Below are 15,251 nucleotides of genomic sequence, written 5' to 3'. Positions count from 1 at the left end.
ATTCAGTTGGGACAAATTGTATTTCTGGCAGTTTAAGACAACCAATCCATTTTTACAATCAAGTGCAGGAATATCAAACACAGAATCATGCACTAATAACTTTCATCATTCAGAAATCCTAAATAAGCCTTCAAGCCAGAAACCCATGCCATCAAATTAAAAACCAAAGGGCAAGCCAGCATTGTCTGAAGACATGCAGAAGACCTGATTCCTGAGAGGAAAAGACATTATTGACATGTTCTGTCCAAACCAATCACTTGTAAAACAAAGCACTGATTCACTGAAGACAAACCACAGTTCACTATACTTACCCAAAGTATACGACAAACCTTTCTGTCTCTACCCTGTTAAAACAGAAAGAAAGAAGGAAAGAAAGAAAGAAGGAAAGAAGAAAAGAAGGAAAGAAAGGGGATGGGGGAAGGATGAAAGTGCCATTTCCTGGAATTTCAATAGTACCAGTCTTAGATAATACTAACAGCACCATAAAGTTTTCTTTTCTCTTTCCAAAGAGGTAAAGTTTATTTTATGGGAACCTCCTTGCTTGGCATTTTCCCGTAACAAATGCTAGCAAGTGGGCAGTCCCCACTGGGGAAAAATGACTCCCCATTACCAATTCAGGATGTCCAATTCAGCTCCTTCCCCAGCTCCATCACTGCCAACCTCTGTGTCTGCTCACAACTGCACCAGCTGCCCACATGTATAACTAACTCTTCACGCAAAAAACCACCAAAATAATCAACATGCCTCCACTACGTGTTATTTCATCAATATGACGTAGTAATGATAAACACAGCCAAGTATATTGGGAATTGTAACACATACACATCAAAATGTGTTTTAGCACAAAACCCCATCAAACTTTATTGCTGACAATTTTTCAGTGAACCAGATTACCTGAGTAAAATACCAATCCAAAAAGAACCACAAACAAACAAAAAACAAACAAACAAAAAACCCAAACCCTCCCTCCCAAAAAAACGAAACACCCCCCAGAGAAACCAAAAAAGCCCAATCAACTAGAAAAGAAAAACAAACAAACAAAAAAAAAAACCAAGAAAAGAAAACAGAAACAAGAAGATAAGCACACATAACAAGAAGATAAGCACACATCTGACATCAAGTCAGATGAAAGGACATTAGTCTGTAATGAAAAGTATGTAATTTCATTTCATTACATTATGTATAGATTATTGCTTTAATCTAAAGCATATATTAAACATAAAACTTGTATCTCCTATTTAAATTGCATAACTAGATTAACAAGGCATTTAGAAAGTGAAATTTTTAATTCAAAAACAACTGAGATTCAGAATTAAATAGACATAAAGGTTCACTCAAAAGTTTGAGGTAATAAAGCAAATATACTTGCAACCATATTCTTTCAACTAGGATGTCTGATATAATAGAAATTTCTCAGTGATTTCCAATAAGGCTACATTTTAAATACTATATATTAAGACCTTCTCTCTTTCTTCAGAAAAATTTGTAAAAGTTTTTCAAAACAATCAAGCATTAATACAATTTAAGAAGTCCACAGTACAGAATACAAATGAATCATATATCAAGTGGGTTTTTGATGTGTAGGTACAAGCTTAAGTGGTTAAGACATAATCATTAAAAAGTGAAAGGGCAGTGACTGCCAGAAATAGCATCTGTTTCACCTTCATGAAGTCAAGGTGTGTGAATCCAAACAGAGCTCAGACAAAAAAGGGCCTGTGAAGTCAGGAGTAGTGCTAGAATCTAGTATCATGTTGTAATGCAAGTATCAGCTCTGCGGAAATCCAAGGGTTAGTAGAAATTAAACAGTCCCAAGGTACCATGAGGAGGTACTTTGAGAATCTCCAGGTATACTTTGAAAAGACTGAGAAGACTGGCAATACTTATTACCTTTTAACAGTCACAGTGTAAATCAGATCGGAATCTTGAAAACTTGCAAGTTAGAAAGCAACTGGTCAGATTCAGCCCATTGACTGCTAAAAACCCTGTTATTTTGGAGTTTTCTTCAGCCAAGTTCCATTTTCAAAACTAGGGTCTCCCTTGGTTGACTGACGGATTGATGGATCTGACTGCAGTTTTCCTGCATGACTGTCCAGGTTGCTACCAGTGCTCTGCTATATTAAATGTTGGTTACTGTTCAAAAACAGCAGATGGTGGTCAGGCACATTAACAGGCTGCCCAGGGCAATGGTCACTGCACCAAGCCCGGCAGCGTTTTAAGAAATATTTGGACAATGCTTGCAGGCCCATGGTGTGTTTCTTGGGGCGTCCTATGCAAGCTCAGGGGTCAGACTTGATGATCCGGATGGGTTCCTCCCAGTTTTGCTTATTCTGTGATTTCACGATAAAATAGCTTATGCAAATCGGAATAGAAGCTATAAGGGGCAGGATTCCAACTCGCATCTGCTATTACATGAGCAATGAACACAACATGATCCCTTGTGTCTATGTTCTGGGGTACACACATGAAAATTTTCATGTCAACCCTGGACCTGAATCCATCAATTGACTTCCTGGCTCAACCTTGTATTTTTCTTCTTGCTGTGGACCCCCCTGGCAGTCATTGAGCTGTGCCTGACCCCCGTGACCATCATCCAAACCTGACATGTGCTCCTGGCTTAACGTGCCCCACCATCATGACCTTGTCTTATGCCCTGGACTAAAGGCTGCCCCCATTTCCCATATGATAAATCTCATCTGAAAAAGCTAGTCATCACAGAAGTTCTTTCTTTAGAAATACCTTAATTATTATGTAGCAAGAACTACAGATTAATTACGACAACTAAGAGAAGTTTCAAAATGTTTCCTCACATTTTTAAATGTACAGTACTATAAAATAACAGAATGAAAAATTTTGACTAAGTTTAAAATATCATGGCAACTATGAAATAAATACTACCACAAGAAAAATAACTGTTAACAGATGCATTTGAATTTGATAACTATTAACCAAGAACTGGCATTCTGAAGAAAGTGAATGTTCTGAAGAGGCCATGATAAACTGAATTGTAACTGTGAATTTGTATTAATGTTACTCTTAAAAACACACATCTCTAAAATCTTTCTCTATCAGGTATCTCAGAAAAGGTGCATTCAAATTGCCTGTGGAATCTTACTCATTTTGCATCCTAGATTTGTGTTCACCATTTCTATGATTTTGTCAGGTTTATCGACTGACTTAATTAGTGATCTAGCTTTAAAAAATAGTATTCAAGGAGGACTGGCCACATTATAAATTCCACAGTGTTTCTCATCAGAGGGAGCACCCTCTCTCTAGTTTTAATCCACAATTTATTTGATTTTGGAGGCCATTTTAATTTATGTTCTTCTCAGTGGAAGATATATGGTGTTAGTACTTCGAAAAGCAATAAAAGCTAGCAATAGGTGTCCAGCAACACTCATATAAACACTCTACTACCAGTTTCAAATAACTTTTCCCTATCACAACAAGATCTGAGCAAAACCTTGAAGTAAAAGCCAACATTCTACACTGAAAGACCTAAATCTTATCACATATATTTCTTCATGGAAAAATTACTTAAGAAAGATAAATACAGTTTTGAAATAGCCACTAACCACAAGAATTCCCAAGTTAGAAAATTATTACAAACTCCATTAAACAGCATTAGTTATGCCCTGAATTAAGGCACATAGACAGTGTGCAGTGCTTTAAATGGGTCTTCCATGATTTGAAAACTTTTTTATCATTAACTAATCTCTTAAACACAAAAATGTCTGAGTAAATTTGGAAAACAAATTTTTTAAAAAGTGTAAATGCAAAACATAGGTTGGACTCAAGTGCTGTGTTCAGTTTTGGGCCCTGAAATTCAGGAGCTGTGAATTTGTCTTATTGCTACTCTTAAAAACATACTTGGCTAAAAATTTTTCTTTCCTATCAGGTATCTCAGAAAAGGCATCCTTTACCACTGGGCCACTGTCCAGCCACTCTTCCCCAGCCTGTAATTCTGCATGGGGTTGTTGTGATCAAAGTGTAGGATCTAGTGTTTCGTCTTGTTGAACCTTGTGCCATTGGTGTTGGCCCATCTATCCAGCCTGTCCAGGTCCCCCTGCAGAGCCCTCCTGTCCTCCAGCAGATCAACACTCCCACCCCACTGAGTGTCATTCACAAATTTACGAAGGGTAAATGCTCTCATCAAGATCATCAGTAAAGATATTAAACAGGACTGGGGGACACCACTAGTGACTGGCCACCAACTGGGTGCAGCACCATTCACCACTACCCTCTGGGTCTGGCCATCCAGCCAGTTCTTAACCCACAGAAGAGAACACCTGTCCAAGCCATGGGCTGACAGCTTCTCAAGGAGAATGCTGTGGGGACACAGTGTCAAAGGCTTTGCTGAAGTCCAGGTACACTACATCCACAGCATCCCCTCCATCCCTCAGGCAGATCACCTGATCATAAAAGGAGATCAGGATGGTTAGGCATGACCTGCCTCTCCTAAATCCATGCTGGCTGGGTCTGATCCCTTGCTGGTCCTGCAGGTGCCATGGGACAACTCTCAAAATTACCTGTTCCATAACCTTGCCAGGCACCAAGGTCAGGCTGACAGACCCGTAGTTCCCCAGATCCTCCTGGCCCGTCTCGAGGATGAGCATCACATTAGCCAAGCTCCAGTCATCTGGGACCTCCCCAGTTAGCCAGGACTGATAATAAATGATGGAGAGCAGCTTAGAAAGCTGTTACAACAGCTCCCTCATTACCCTAGGATTGATCCTATTCAGTGCCATAGATCTGTGACCATCTAAATGGCTCTGCCAGTCATGAACTACCTCCTCCTGAATTTCAGGAGGTCTGTTCTGCTCCCTGACCTTGTCCACCAGGCTCAGGGAACCAGCTGCCCTGAGAATAATTGGTCTTACTATTGAAGACTGAGGCAAAAATGGTGTTAAGTACCTCAGTCTGTATCACATCACAGAAATCACTAAAGCTGTAAAAAACACCACATTACATTGCATCAGTTTTGCTTCATTGAATGTATGTCATACATATAAATTAGATACATACATATGTACATGGATTTTTTCTGGCATCAATTCATGTGAGTCATAACTCAAAAAGATTCTGAGCATAAAAACTATTTAAACACTCAACTGTTCCTGGATTTTAATTTTCTCAAAGCAGAAATAAATTCATTTCTGTATTGCTGTTCCCAGAACTTAAAGTCCATAAGTTCTTACTGTCAGAACCATTCATGTAAGAGTACAAACACAACCTATGCATCCTGAAGGTCTTAGACCCTAAGCTGTGTCAATTGCCAAATTTATAGGTGTGTATCTGCACTGGGGGGATGACAACTGCCAACAGCAGAATTTCTTGTGCGAAAGGGAAAAAGAGCAATCCTATTTCACTAGAGATATTTGTTTTATTTATGTTTAGTCTCATTTCAGGCCTATTCAGATATTCAGACATTTATTTAAGCCTATTCAAACTGAAGCTGGCCCTAAAGAAAGAAAATATGAAGAAGCTTCAGCAGGTACAGGATTGTCTTGTTTCTTTATGACACATCTGTCTTCTATGTAAGCGCATTCTTCATTTTATACATTGGCCCCCATTTTGTGCATAGTATTCAAAATTATTTTTAATATCCAGAGCCTACAGATGGTGGCCATAAAGCAAGGAAGGAAAATAGTATTTTTAATGGCTTGGAAGGTTTCTTTTGTAATTATGGGTAAAATCAAAGCTCATTTAAAACATGAACTGCCTTAACAACACCACTGATTTGTAAATAATGCATCCTTTTACGAACTAATTATTGCATTATTTTTCCCATGCTATTACTAATTGCCATAAATACAATGCTTATGAATGTATTTCTATGTCTATAGTTTCATTGAAGTCCGTACACACTCTATATTTCCACTGACTTATGTCACAGTTTATCAAACAGTGCAAGAACATCCACAATACATCTTTGTTTTCATGGTAATTCACTACTGCTGTGAGGTGCTGGCTGCCAGTTTTGGAAACTGAAATCTTCAGTTCATCCAGAAAACACAAACTGTGTAGAAGGCAATACCGCAAGCTTACACACATCACCCTGCCAGTATTCTTTGAAAAGTAATCTCCAATATTCAAAGGACAATCTTTGCAGTCATTTCATTCTTGGTTTCTGCTCAGGTTAAAGTTGCCAAATTTCACTCATAGCCTTGAGGGACACTATCCAGGTCTGGAGAAAAGTTCAGATTTTATGTCCTCCTTATTTACTTCTTTTTCCTGGCCAGACCACCTGCTCCTTACTTCATTCTCTGCCCTTGCCAAGTGTGGGAAAGCTGCTTACTGCTGGCACAATTTTTACCAGCCACTTCATGATCAATAGAACCTGTTACTCCCACCCTGCATAGCAAAAGCAGAACAGTGGTTGCATTTGTTCAGCTGCCAATTCAATCCTCTTTGCAGACATAATTTTCAAGGCATGGGGTTACTACTCAGAGTAAGTGGCAGAAAGCTGTAGTTACACATATTGTAAAGCTGTTCAATTTTAATAAGTTAATCTTTTACGCTGTCCACTTCCTCTATGTACTTATTGATCTCCTACCCTTCAGCTTTTTGGCCACCTTACACAACTTTCTTCACAACTTCAATCATTATTTCTAATCTTTCTAATCTAGTTTTTTGTTTGCTCCACAGACTCTCTAATAAACCTTTAGACAAAGCAGTTTCATCCACAGGAAGAAAAACAGAGAACTGCTTGCAATAGTCTCCATTTGGTTTTGTCTTGAACAGGACCATCTTTTCCACACTAGGTGTAGCCAAGATAGAATGAAATAATTAATTCTGCACTAGAAGCATTCACCAGCCAGATTCCAAAGAAGTAGGCCAATCCTGCAATGGAACAACATCTTTCCTGTGTGATAGAACAATGCTCAAAAAACAGGATGAGCAGCAGCTTGAGGAGCTGGTTTCTGGTTAGTATACTGGTAGGTAATCTACATGAGTACCTGGTGTCGAAGTTCCCAAGAGCTAGTGTGCACTTCCTACATATGACAAGGATACTTTTGCATAAGGTAAGGACTGTGTAAGAAGCAGATGTTCAATGTAAACATTGCAACTGGCAGATCTCTCTTAGCATGTTTCCAGAAGAATAAATGGGAAAAATGTACCTTAGATTATTAGGAGGTATTAGCAGAAGTGGTAGTATTTCTAAACTATATATACATCTGAGTTTTTGGAAGCTGGACTGAAGAAACAGCCAAGATTCTCCAGCTAATAAAATAAAAAGGCGACACACTCCAACATATGAAATAATTCAACTATTCTGAGTACTGCTCACATGCAGATAATAATATCTCCTGAGGCTTCTTACAGCCTTAATTATCCTGCAATCCTGATGTAACACAGAAGGGAGACTACAACACTGTGCTTCCAAAACACTATTGCTTCCTTTGTGGCTGAGGCACAGTCACACTGGCTGATTTTGGAAAGCAGCTGTTGTGATGGAAGTATCTAATTCTGCAACAACAGCCTGACTATAAACCTTCTGAGAAAAACACAGTTAGGGATTGCTTTCTACTATCCATTACAATTTTCCCCATTATCTCACTAAACATTATTTTTCTGAAAATGTAAGTGTTATAACCAAGAGCTATAGCTAAAGATCAAAGCTAAATGAACTTTTCTAGTAGCATACATTATTTTAATCAAAATATAAACAAAATTAAGTCATTAGATAAGAAGCACAACGTGGTTTCTTGCATTGACAAGTCAAAGAAAATTCCATACACAGTCTGAATCAAGGGCTTAATATTCCTCCAGGCACTTGTCAACACAATGGAGGCAACACTTCACAATTAATGTGCCAACTTGTTATATATAGATTGAGTATTACAACTGATACATATGAATAAAGGTTAGAGTACAATACCTGTCCAAGGTTAATAACACAGTTTCATTCATTTCAGGTATGTCATCAGCTTTAACAGTAATGTTGATTGTAGTATCACTTTGTCCAGATAGGAAAACAACAGAGCCATTAAAAGGACTTATATCATCCTGTGTTACTGCCTTGTGATTAGGACCAAAGGGTTTCAAACTCCAAAACACTGTTGCTTGACCATCAGTACCATCTCGACGCAATGCAATGGAAACCTGTAAAACATGTGAGACTGAGGTGACTTTCAAAACTAGATGCAAAAGCAATAAACCTTTTGCAAATCACTGTCTGAAAATAAGCCTCAAAATGTTCACCTTAGGTTTTTTACTTATACCTGTGTATAAGATCTGAAATCAAAGATGGTATATCAACAAAAACATATATTGCTTCTTATCTTTTTAATCATCTATCCATTACATATTTGGGCATATATTTTTATATATAGTTAGTGGACGTGGCACACTATTAATATGAGAAATCACTTAGCACCCATAAACACAAAAAACCTGGTATGACTGATTTAACCAGCACCCGCTTCATCAAGACACAACCTAGGTTTTAAATGCAATCACCAAAATTTACTCTGGCTGTTATAGTACATTTCTAGCCTGTACTCTGCTTAAGGAAATCAGTAGTTTTACTCTGAGGATGAAGCACAAGTTCTCTGATTCAGGATTTGAGGGAAAATTTTAGTTGAGACAAGTAAGGGAAAAAATGGAAAATGTAAGAAAAGATATTTTATAATGGTTTCTCAGCTGGGATTAGAGCACTCGGATGACAATGCTTTTGAAAATGCTTTGCTGGGTACTGAGAAACAAAAAAAGCATATTTATTGGAAAACAGACCCAACAAGACAAATTATATATTCACATGTAAGTCAGCTACGAAATACACAGACACTTCCATGACATTTGGGAGCAATGTGAGTCCTATTTGGGAGTAATATCACTGAATGTCTTTGCAGTCAGTGAAAGAAGTTAAACTGTCTGCAGCATCGTTTGCTCCATGTGAACATCAAGACCAAAACAGTTCTACATGCTCACAGAGAAAGCAAAATTCAACCACACTTTTCTGATGACCACCACATTACCCTTGCTAGCAATTTTTAGCCTTTTTTTTTTTTAAGCAAGAGAATATTTGGCATAAGGTAGAACTTAGAGGAAGGATTTTTCTCACATTAACTTTCAAATGTTACAGTGGATATAGCAAACTCAGACTTTGCTTTCTCCAAACAAGTTTTACATATTAAGGGACAATATAAAAATGTTTACTTACCACTGTAGCAGGCAATTCTTCTGGCTCAGAAAGAATAATTGGAAGATTGCTAGTAAAGCCTATTTCTCCATTTGCAATATCTGGAGTAATCCTCAGAGAAATATTTCGAATCTCACCTAATCTAGGACTCACAGGTGGGACAAGAGGAATTCTATTCAGCAGTTCAACTCTTTCCAACTGTGAGAAAAGGTAAGAAAAACTTGAGAAATAAGAAACCTTAGTACCAAGCGAGAACTATTCTGACATTTTGGAATAGGTTTCATATGCAAGGAGCAAAACATCTCCAGAATAAACTTCTCCTACCAGCAACACTGCTGTTGCAAAAATGTGTGAGTAGCTGTGCAAGAAATTAAGTGGATGGTATTGACCTTTTCAGCAGAATGCTATACCTTTCAGGAAAATGAAGTTTATATACACAGCTAAATGTATGTAGAGGGAGAACAAATCTTATAAACTGGGCCATTCGTTACTAGATCTATGAATTGATCTGCCAAGCACTCCAGCTATTGTTTGAACTGCAATTTTTTTGCCATGCATTGATAAAAAATCTGCTGAAGCCACTGGAACCTTACTCATTTACATGCTCTCGTGAAGTCAAAGAATGATTCAATCTTCTTTCATCTCTCAAAAAACTGTAAATAATTCTCTATTTACAGTAACTAATATGTTAGGATTACATTCAGAATTGAAAATAAGTGCAAAATTTCAAAACTTTAGTCTCCTCTTATACTACCATATTTTTGATGGTTTATTTAGACTAAGAAGAAATAGAAAAATGTTTATTCTTTCTTTGAATGGAAAATACCATTCACTTAGCCCATCAGCAGCACTGACATGACAAGGAAAGCAGGACTTTCCTTCTTTTACTTGTTTTAATATTCCTTTCAAATTTAACTTATACTACTATGAGATTCAGGGATAATAATAACAGATGTTTCTATGACAGATTTGGATATACTTCTGCAAACATTTCACTGGTGCATGAACCACCAATGACAACCACATTTTAACTCCTGTTAGGATGTTTTTGCTTGGCTGTATCAGATGCTACCACATAGGTTTTAGTGAAAGAGGGGAAAACGGCCTTATTTAAATCAATATAGTTATCATGAATCATCCTTTCAACAGATGAGTTTTAAATGCCTTTGATTCTTAAAACCAATTTATATAAAATCTTGGACTGTGTCATGTTTTGCTCTACTGTGGTTCAAGTAACGCTCAAAAATATTCATGAGCGTTTTATTTGATGGTAGATGGGATTTTTTTTTTTTATAAATACCATAATTAGAAATTGATTCTCAACCATACAAGGTAGTTATTGAAAGTCTGAGGAGCAGAGGGTGGAACTATTTCCTTGTTTTCTAGGATTTCTTTTAGAGTAGGCGCTAATTCCCCAGTTAACACCATGCAAGTGATGTAGTTGTCAGCTGAGTAAAGGTTCTGAAATATTAAAAAGCTGAAAGAATTCCCTTTCTTAAGTGCTTCTGATCCTGGATAGTACTTTGAGATTAAATTAATAATTAATGAAATATTAAGACTGCTTTTTTTAATTCAGTGTTTCCTCTTAATGAAAATCATTTCATGAGGACAAAAGAATGCATTGTGAATTGAATAATGCCAAGCAGTTATTAAATCAGTTAACCTTCCAGTACATACCAAACGTAGTCTGCAAATCAAACAATAAGTAATTTAATTGAAGATGTCACTGAAAAATGTTAATCTCACTTTTCCAGTTCCTTTATCCATTCTCTTGCTGGGTTTAAGTTTAATTTCTCCCTCCACCCCTCCTTCCCCTGTTCCTGAGCTGATCCTTTACTCGGCCTAGTACAAGCTTTGTAATCTCATTCTAAACATGTTTGCTGATACTATAATTCATTCACAATTTAGAAGGATTCTCACAGTGATAAACAGGGTTTTTTTCTTCCCTTTCTGAATGGCTTATTTGCTTTAAAAGTTGCCTCTGATTTTGTTTATTCAAATTAAAATATTTATGTAGTTCATGGAGAAAGTACAGAACATACATACTGCCTGGAATCTGCAATTTAAAATGCCAGGCAAGTGCCTGCATTCTGAAATACTTGTCACACGTCTTGCCCATAGTACACACTGAAATGTTATTTGTAATCTACCACCTGAAAAGAGGTTGGATATTTCAATTCTTTGGTAGACCTTTCAGATCTCACGAAGACAGTAAAACACAATAACTTACTCTAGTATTTCAGAATGTATTTCCCTACCTAACTGTGAATCTAAAACGAGCGTGTGCTAGTAAAACCATAACATAATTCTGGCAACATTTTTTTTTTCTCTGTGTTTTTGCTTTAATAGAATGTAGAGGGAAGGAGATGGAGGGAAGAAAACTTTTCAAGTAATTAAAACATCTTTGGTAGACAATAAATTAAAGAGAAAACCTACCAAATTTTACATTTATGATTTAACATCAACATTTTAATTTGAAAATTTTGAAGACGCCTGACTTGAAAGATTGAAAAGAACTAAGATATGACTCTGAGATTTGTGCTTTGGATGTGCCAAGCCACCCCTTTCTCTGTGTGTTCAAGATTGCTCCCTGGGTTCATGGTCCCAGACAGCGGCAACAGTTAATCAGAGGAAGAAGAGATGATGGAGTAGCCTTAACTGTAGATGAGAAAATAAGTATAACGATTACTGATTACAGTGCCCAGGATCTCCCACGACGGTATATCTGAACAATAACTTTCTAACATGTATGCAAATTTGCCGATCTTATGAGCAAGGACAGAATCTCCCTTTTTACAAATTAAGATAAAAGATAAAAGGAAAAAAAAATTTAAAAATCCAAAAGGGCACATACAGGGGAAACTAGAAGAAATACTTTTCAAGTTCTCTGGTCAAGGTTGCATATAAATTAAGCACCTGTTTGACTATTTTTAATTTATGTTTCCTTGCTTGTAATTTCTGAAATGTCACACTTCTGTAATTTAGGTGCCTTAACTTGGTTAAATTGAAACCAAGGGGTAGACAGAATAGTATACCTGGAAAGGTAACTGGCCTCTGCAATATTGGTATCATTTTGTTAAATTTTATGATTAATGCCTGAATCCTATTACAAGAGTGTATTTTTTTTAAATGGTGTAATTAGTAAATAATGATTAGGAATAAAGGTCTTTACAGCAAATTTGTGAAAGCTGTAGCTAAATAAAAAAGTTTTCTTGGCTACAGAACTAGTAATTTTTTTCTCTCTTTTTTATTTTGTATCAGACAGAATCATTTTAATTAAATTAAAAGGGAAGGTATCACTACTACTTTATATCATTTCTATTACATGGACTAAAGAACCACCCCAAAACACAATTGAGATACCTGTATGAGGAAATGAGCTCCATTTTGAAGAAATGCATCATTTCGTATTGGTATATTTACAGTATCTTGTGCTTTTCCTTCTGGAAAGATGAGAGTACTTCTAGACATATTTAGAACGCCACCTTTCGCTCTCTCAGGATACAGAGCTCCAGCTGGAATATACAGTGCAGTGTAAACCAACTGCACATCTCCAACTGCTCCTCCTTCCCTTGCAAAACTCAAAAATAAAAAGCGTCCTGTTGGAGTACTTTCAATCGTCTGATTCTCCAAAGGATGGAATTTTATTAGGCCATAAACGTCATCACTGTCCTGAATGTAAAAAAGAAGCTGCAAAGCAGAAAACAGCATGCTGCATTACTCTACCATAGTTTCACGCCTTCACAAAAGCATCTCCTGACTGTCACCATACATTTTTCTCCTTAGTGAACTGGCATCAGGAAAGAAATCAGATTGACAGCCCCAGAGTATTCTTTATACACAAGAAGCATTGTACTCACAGTGGCAACTTTCCCACTATGCATCATCCATGTGCCAGAACGAGCTCTGAATAACTGATTTTTTGGTTCAGCAGTCAAAGCGAACAATTTCAGATTATACGAAATTTTGTTTTTTTCACCAAGCTCATTCCAACCATTTTTGAGAAAGACAAAGGAGGACCCGAGTCACAGAACTGTCAGCAGTGCTAGCAACCCTTTATTTAATAGTTCAGAGGTTACAGTCTTTATCACCAAACCCTCCCCTTGGAGTTGTTACTCTGTAAAGCATTTCAGTAATCAATAAGACAGCAAATAAGCAAGTGAAAATAACTTTCCTGTGTTCTGTTAGAAAGCAGTCCCTTGAGACAGCATTTATTCAATGCTATCTATACACACTGGGAATAATCTGAACTGAATGCTACCACAGTAATAAGGTCTGGCATTGTATACTGTACTCAGCCAAATACTTTGGATATGGCTCTATACACTAAGATTATATTAAGGATTAATTTGCTTGATTTTTATCCATGACCAAACCCTTTCACCAATTCAGACAATCAATTTTATTAAAAGTGGTAAAGTCTTTATAATTCGTCATCATCTTCTCCAAAAGAATTATATAAGCAAACTTACCTCAGATGGCTCACTGACTTCGGCACCTCCCTGTATTGTATGAGGTAGGAGTTTCAGAAGATAAGGCTCAGCCTCTTCTGGTATATCGTCATCAATAATGTTCAGATGAAGTGTCACCAGCATCTGTCCTTGATCAAAATTTATCTCCCCAGCCTCTGGAAAGAGGTCTGCAGTCACAGGTGAGGGATCACTGCTATTTCGGATTATAACCCAGGAAACAGAAACATTTCCATGTGTTCCACCATTTCTTACAATTGTGATCCCTTCAAATCTATGTTTTTGAATGAAAACAAAAGTCACAAATCATAATTACTAATGGATTGCATGGTTATTGATTCCCTAAAATATTTACACTGACCTAAGTGGATAAGTGCTAACTGCTTGCAAATGACTTTTGACTCAAGGCTTACAGTTTGTGAAATCATAACACATATGTAAGACTAAGTGTTTATTAATGATATCTCTGTAATATCTCTGAAGATACGTGTTAGATCTCACTTTGTTTACAGCAAGAAAGATACTGAAAAGTGAGTGGAGTCTTGGCATGTTTTATATTTGTCTTGAGAAATACAAGTTTCAGAAAACTTTCTGCCGATTCTACATCATGAACAGTTGTGAGGCACAGGCAGTGAAATAATAACTTTGAATCAACTATTTGCCTCTGTACTGAAAATATATTCAGTTACTGATATTTATGATACTGGAAATGTCAGGTTGCTGGCCTCTGACAAGAGCATGTCTAAAACAAAAAGTCTGGGAATCATCACTTACAAATATTTAGAAAGCAGGATTTATTTCTTTAATGTGTATAAAAAAGAAAGAGGAACACTCAAGTTCTGGGTTCTATATTCCCTAAAATACTCTTTCAAGATTGCTCATAATATGGCAGCTTGAGGCATTATTTGTTTTTCTGGGGATGAAATACCATCAGTAACTAGCAGAATGCAGTAGTTTTGCTTAGCCCAGAACATCAGCAAGGTATCTTTGATCTTAAAGAGAAATTTAAACCCTTCATAAGCTGTTGTGGTAGGCCCAGGGAAGTGTCTGAGGGGTGGGGAGTGGCACAAAGATGGCTCCTGTGTATCCTGAGTGAAAGTTCAGGAATTTTTTACATCAAGTCCAGCAGAGCCAATTTCTGATGGCTCTGAAAGTGATGCACATGCTGCCGGCCAAAGCTGGGCCAATTAGAGGTGCTGGTTACACCTCTGTGAAAACATATTTAAGAAAAAATCAAAACAATGTGAGCATGCACTTATTTTTAGCTAGAGGAGGGGGAGGAGGTGAAAATATGTGAGGGAGAAAAACCTGGAGACACCAAAGTCAGTGGAGAAGGTGGGAGAGGAGGTGCTCCAGGGCCAGAGCTGAAAACCCTCTGCTAGCCATGGTGAAGACCATGGGGGGAGCAGGTTGTCCCCTTGCAGCCCATGGAGCACACAGGGGCGCAGAAATTCACCCACAGCCTGTGGGGAGGTGCCCACGCCAGAGGAGCAGGTGGATGCCTGGAGAAAGCTGTGATCCAGTGGGAGTCTCATATAAAGAGTTAAAACTGCAAAGGCCTTGCAAGGGAGAGAAAGGCCTTGCTCCTGGGATGGAAGCAGCCTGGCCTCAGCTCGGGAGAGTCTGCACCTTTTGGACAA

At 37.5% G+C, this 15,251-nt stretch overlaps 1 protein-coding gene across 3 annotated transcripts in view; it reads right to left on the bottom strand.

The window, feature by feature from the left end:
- The window catches only part of ADGRV1 (adhesion G protein-coupled receptor V1), a 275,778-nt gene that overhangs the window by 227,679 nt on the left and 32,848 nt on the right, over nt 1–15,251 (bottom strand). For all 3 annotated transcript variants that reach the window (XM_085042779.1, XM_085042782.1, XM_085042781.1), the window contains 4 exons: nt 13,615–13,885; nt 12,506–12,832; nt 9,164–9,340; nt 7,880–8,103 (listed from right to left, as the gene is read on the bottom strand). In XM_085042779.1, coding sequence (XP_084898905.1) covers nt 7,880–8,103; nt 9,164–9,340; nt 12,506–12,832; nt 13,615–13,885 — 999 coding nt within the window. The remainder of the gene's footprint in view (nt 1–7,879; nt 8,104–9,163; nt 9,341–12,505; nt 12,833–13,614; nt 13,886–15,251) is intronic.

Source organism: Lichenostomus cassidix, chromosome Z, assembly GCF_008360975.1.
Source record: "Lichenostomus cassidix isolate B80296 chromosome Z, HeHo_3.0, whole genome shotgun sequence".
Lineage (NCBI taxonomy): Eukaryota > Metazoa > Chordata > Aves > Passeriformes > Meliphagidae > Lichenostomus > Lichenostomus cassidix.
The sequence above is the reverse complement of the archived record's forward strand: the minus strand, read 5'-3'. Positions and strand labels throughout refer to the sequence as shown.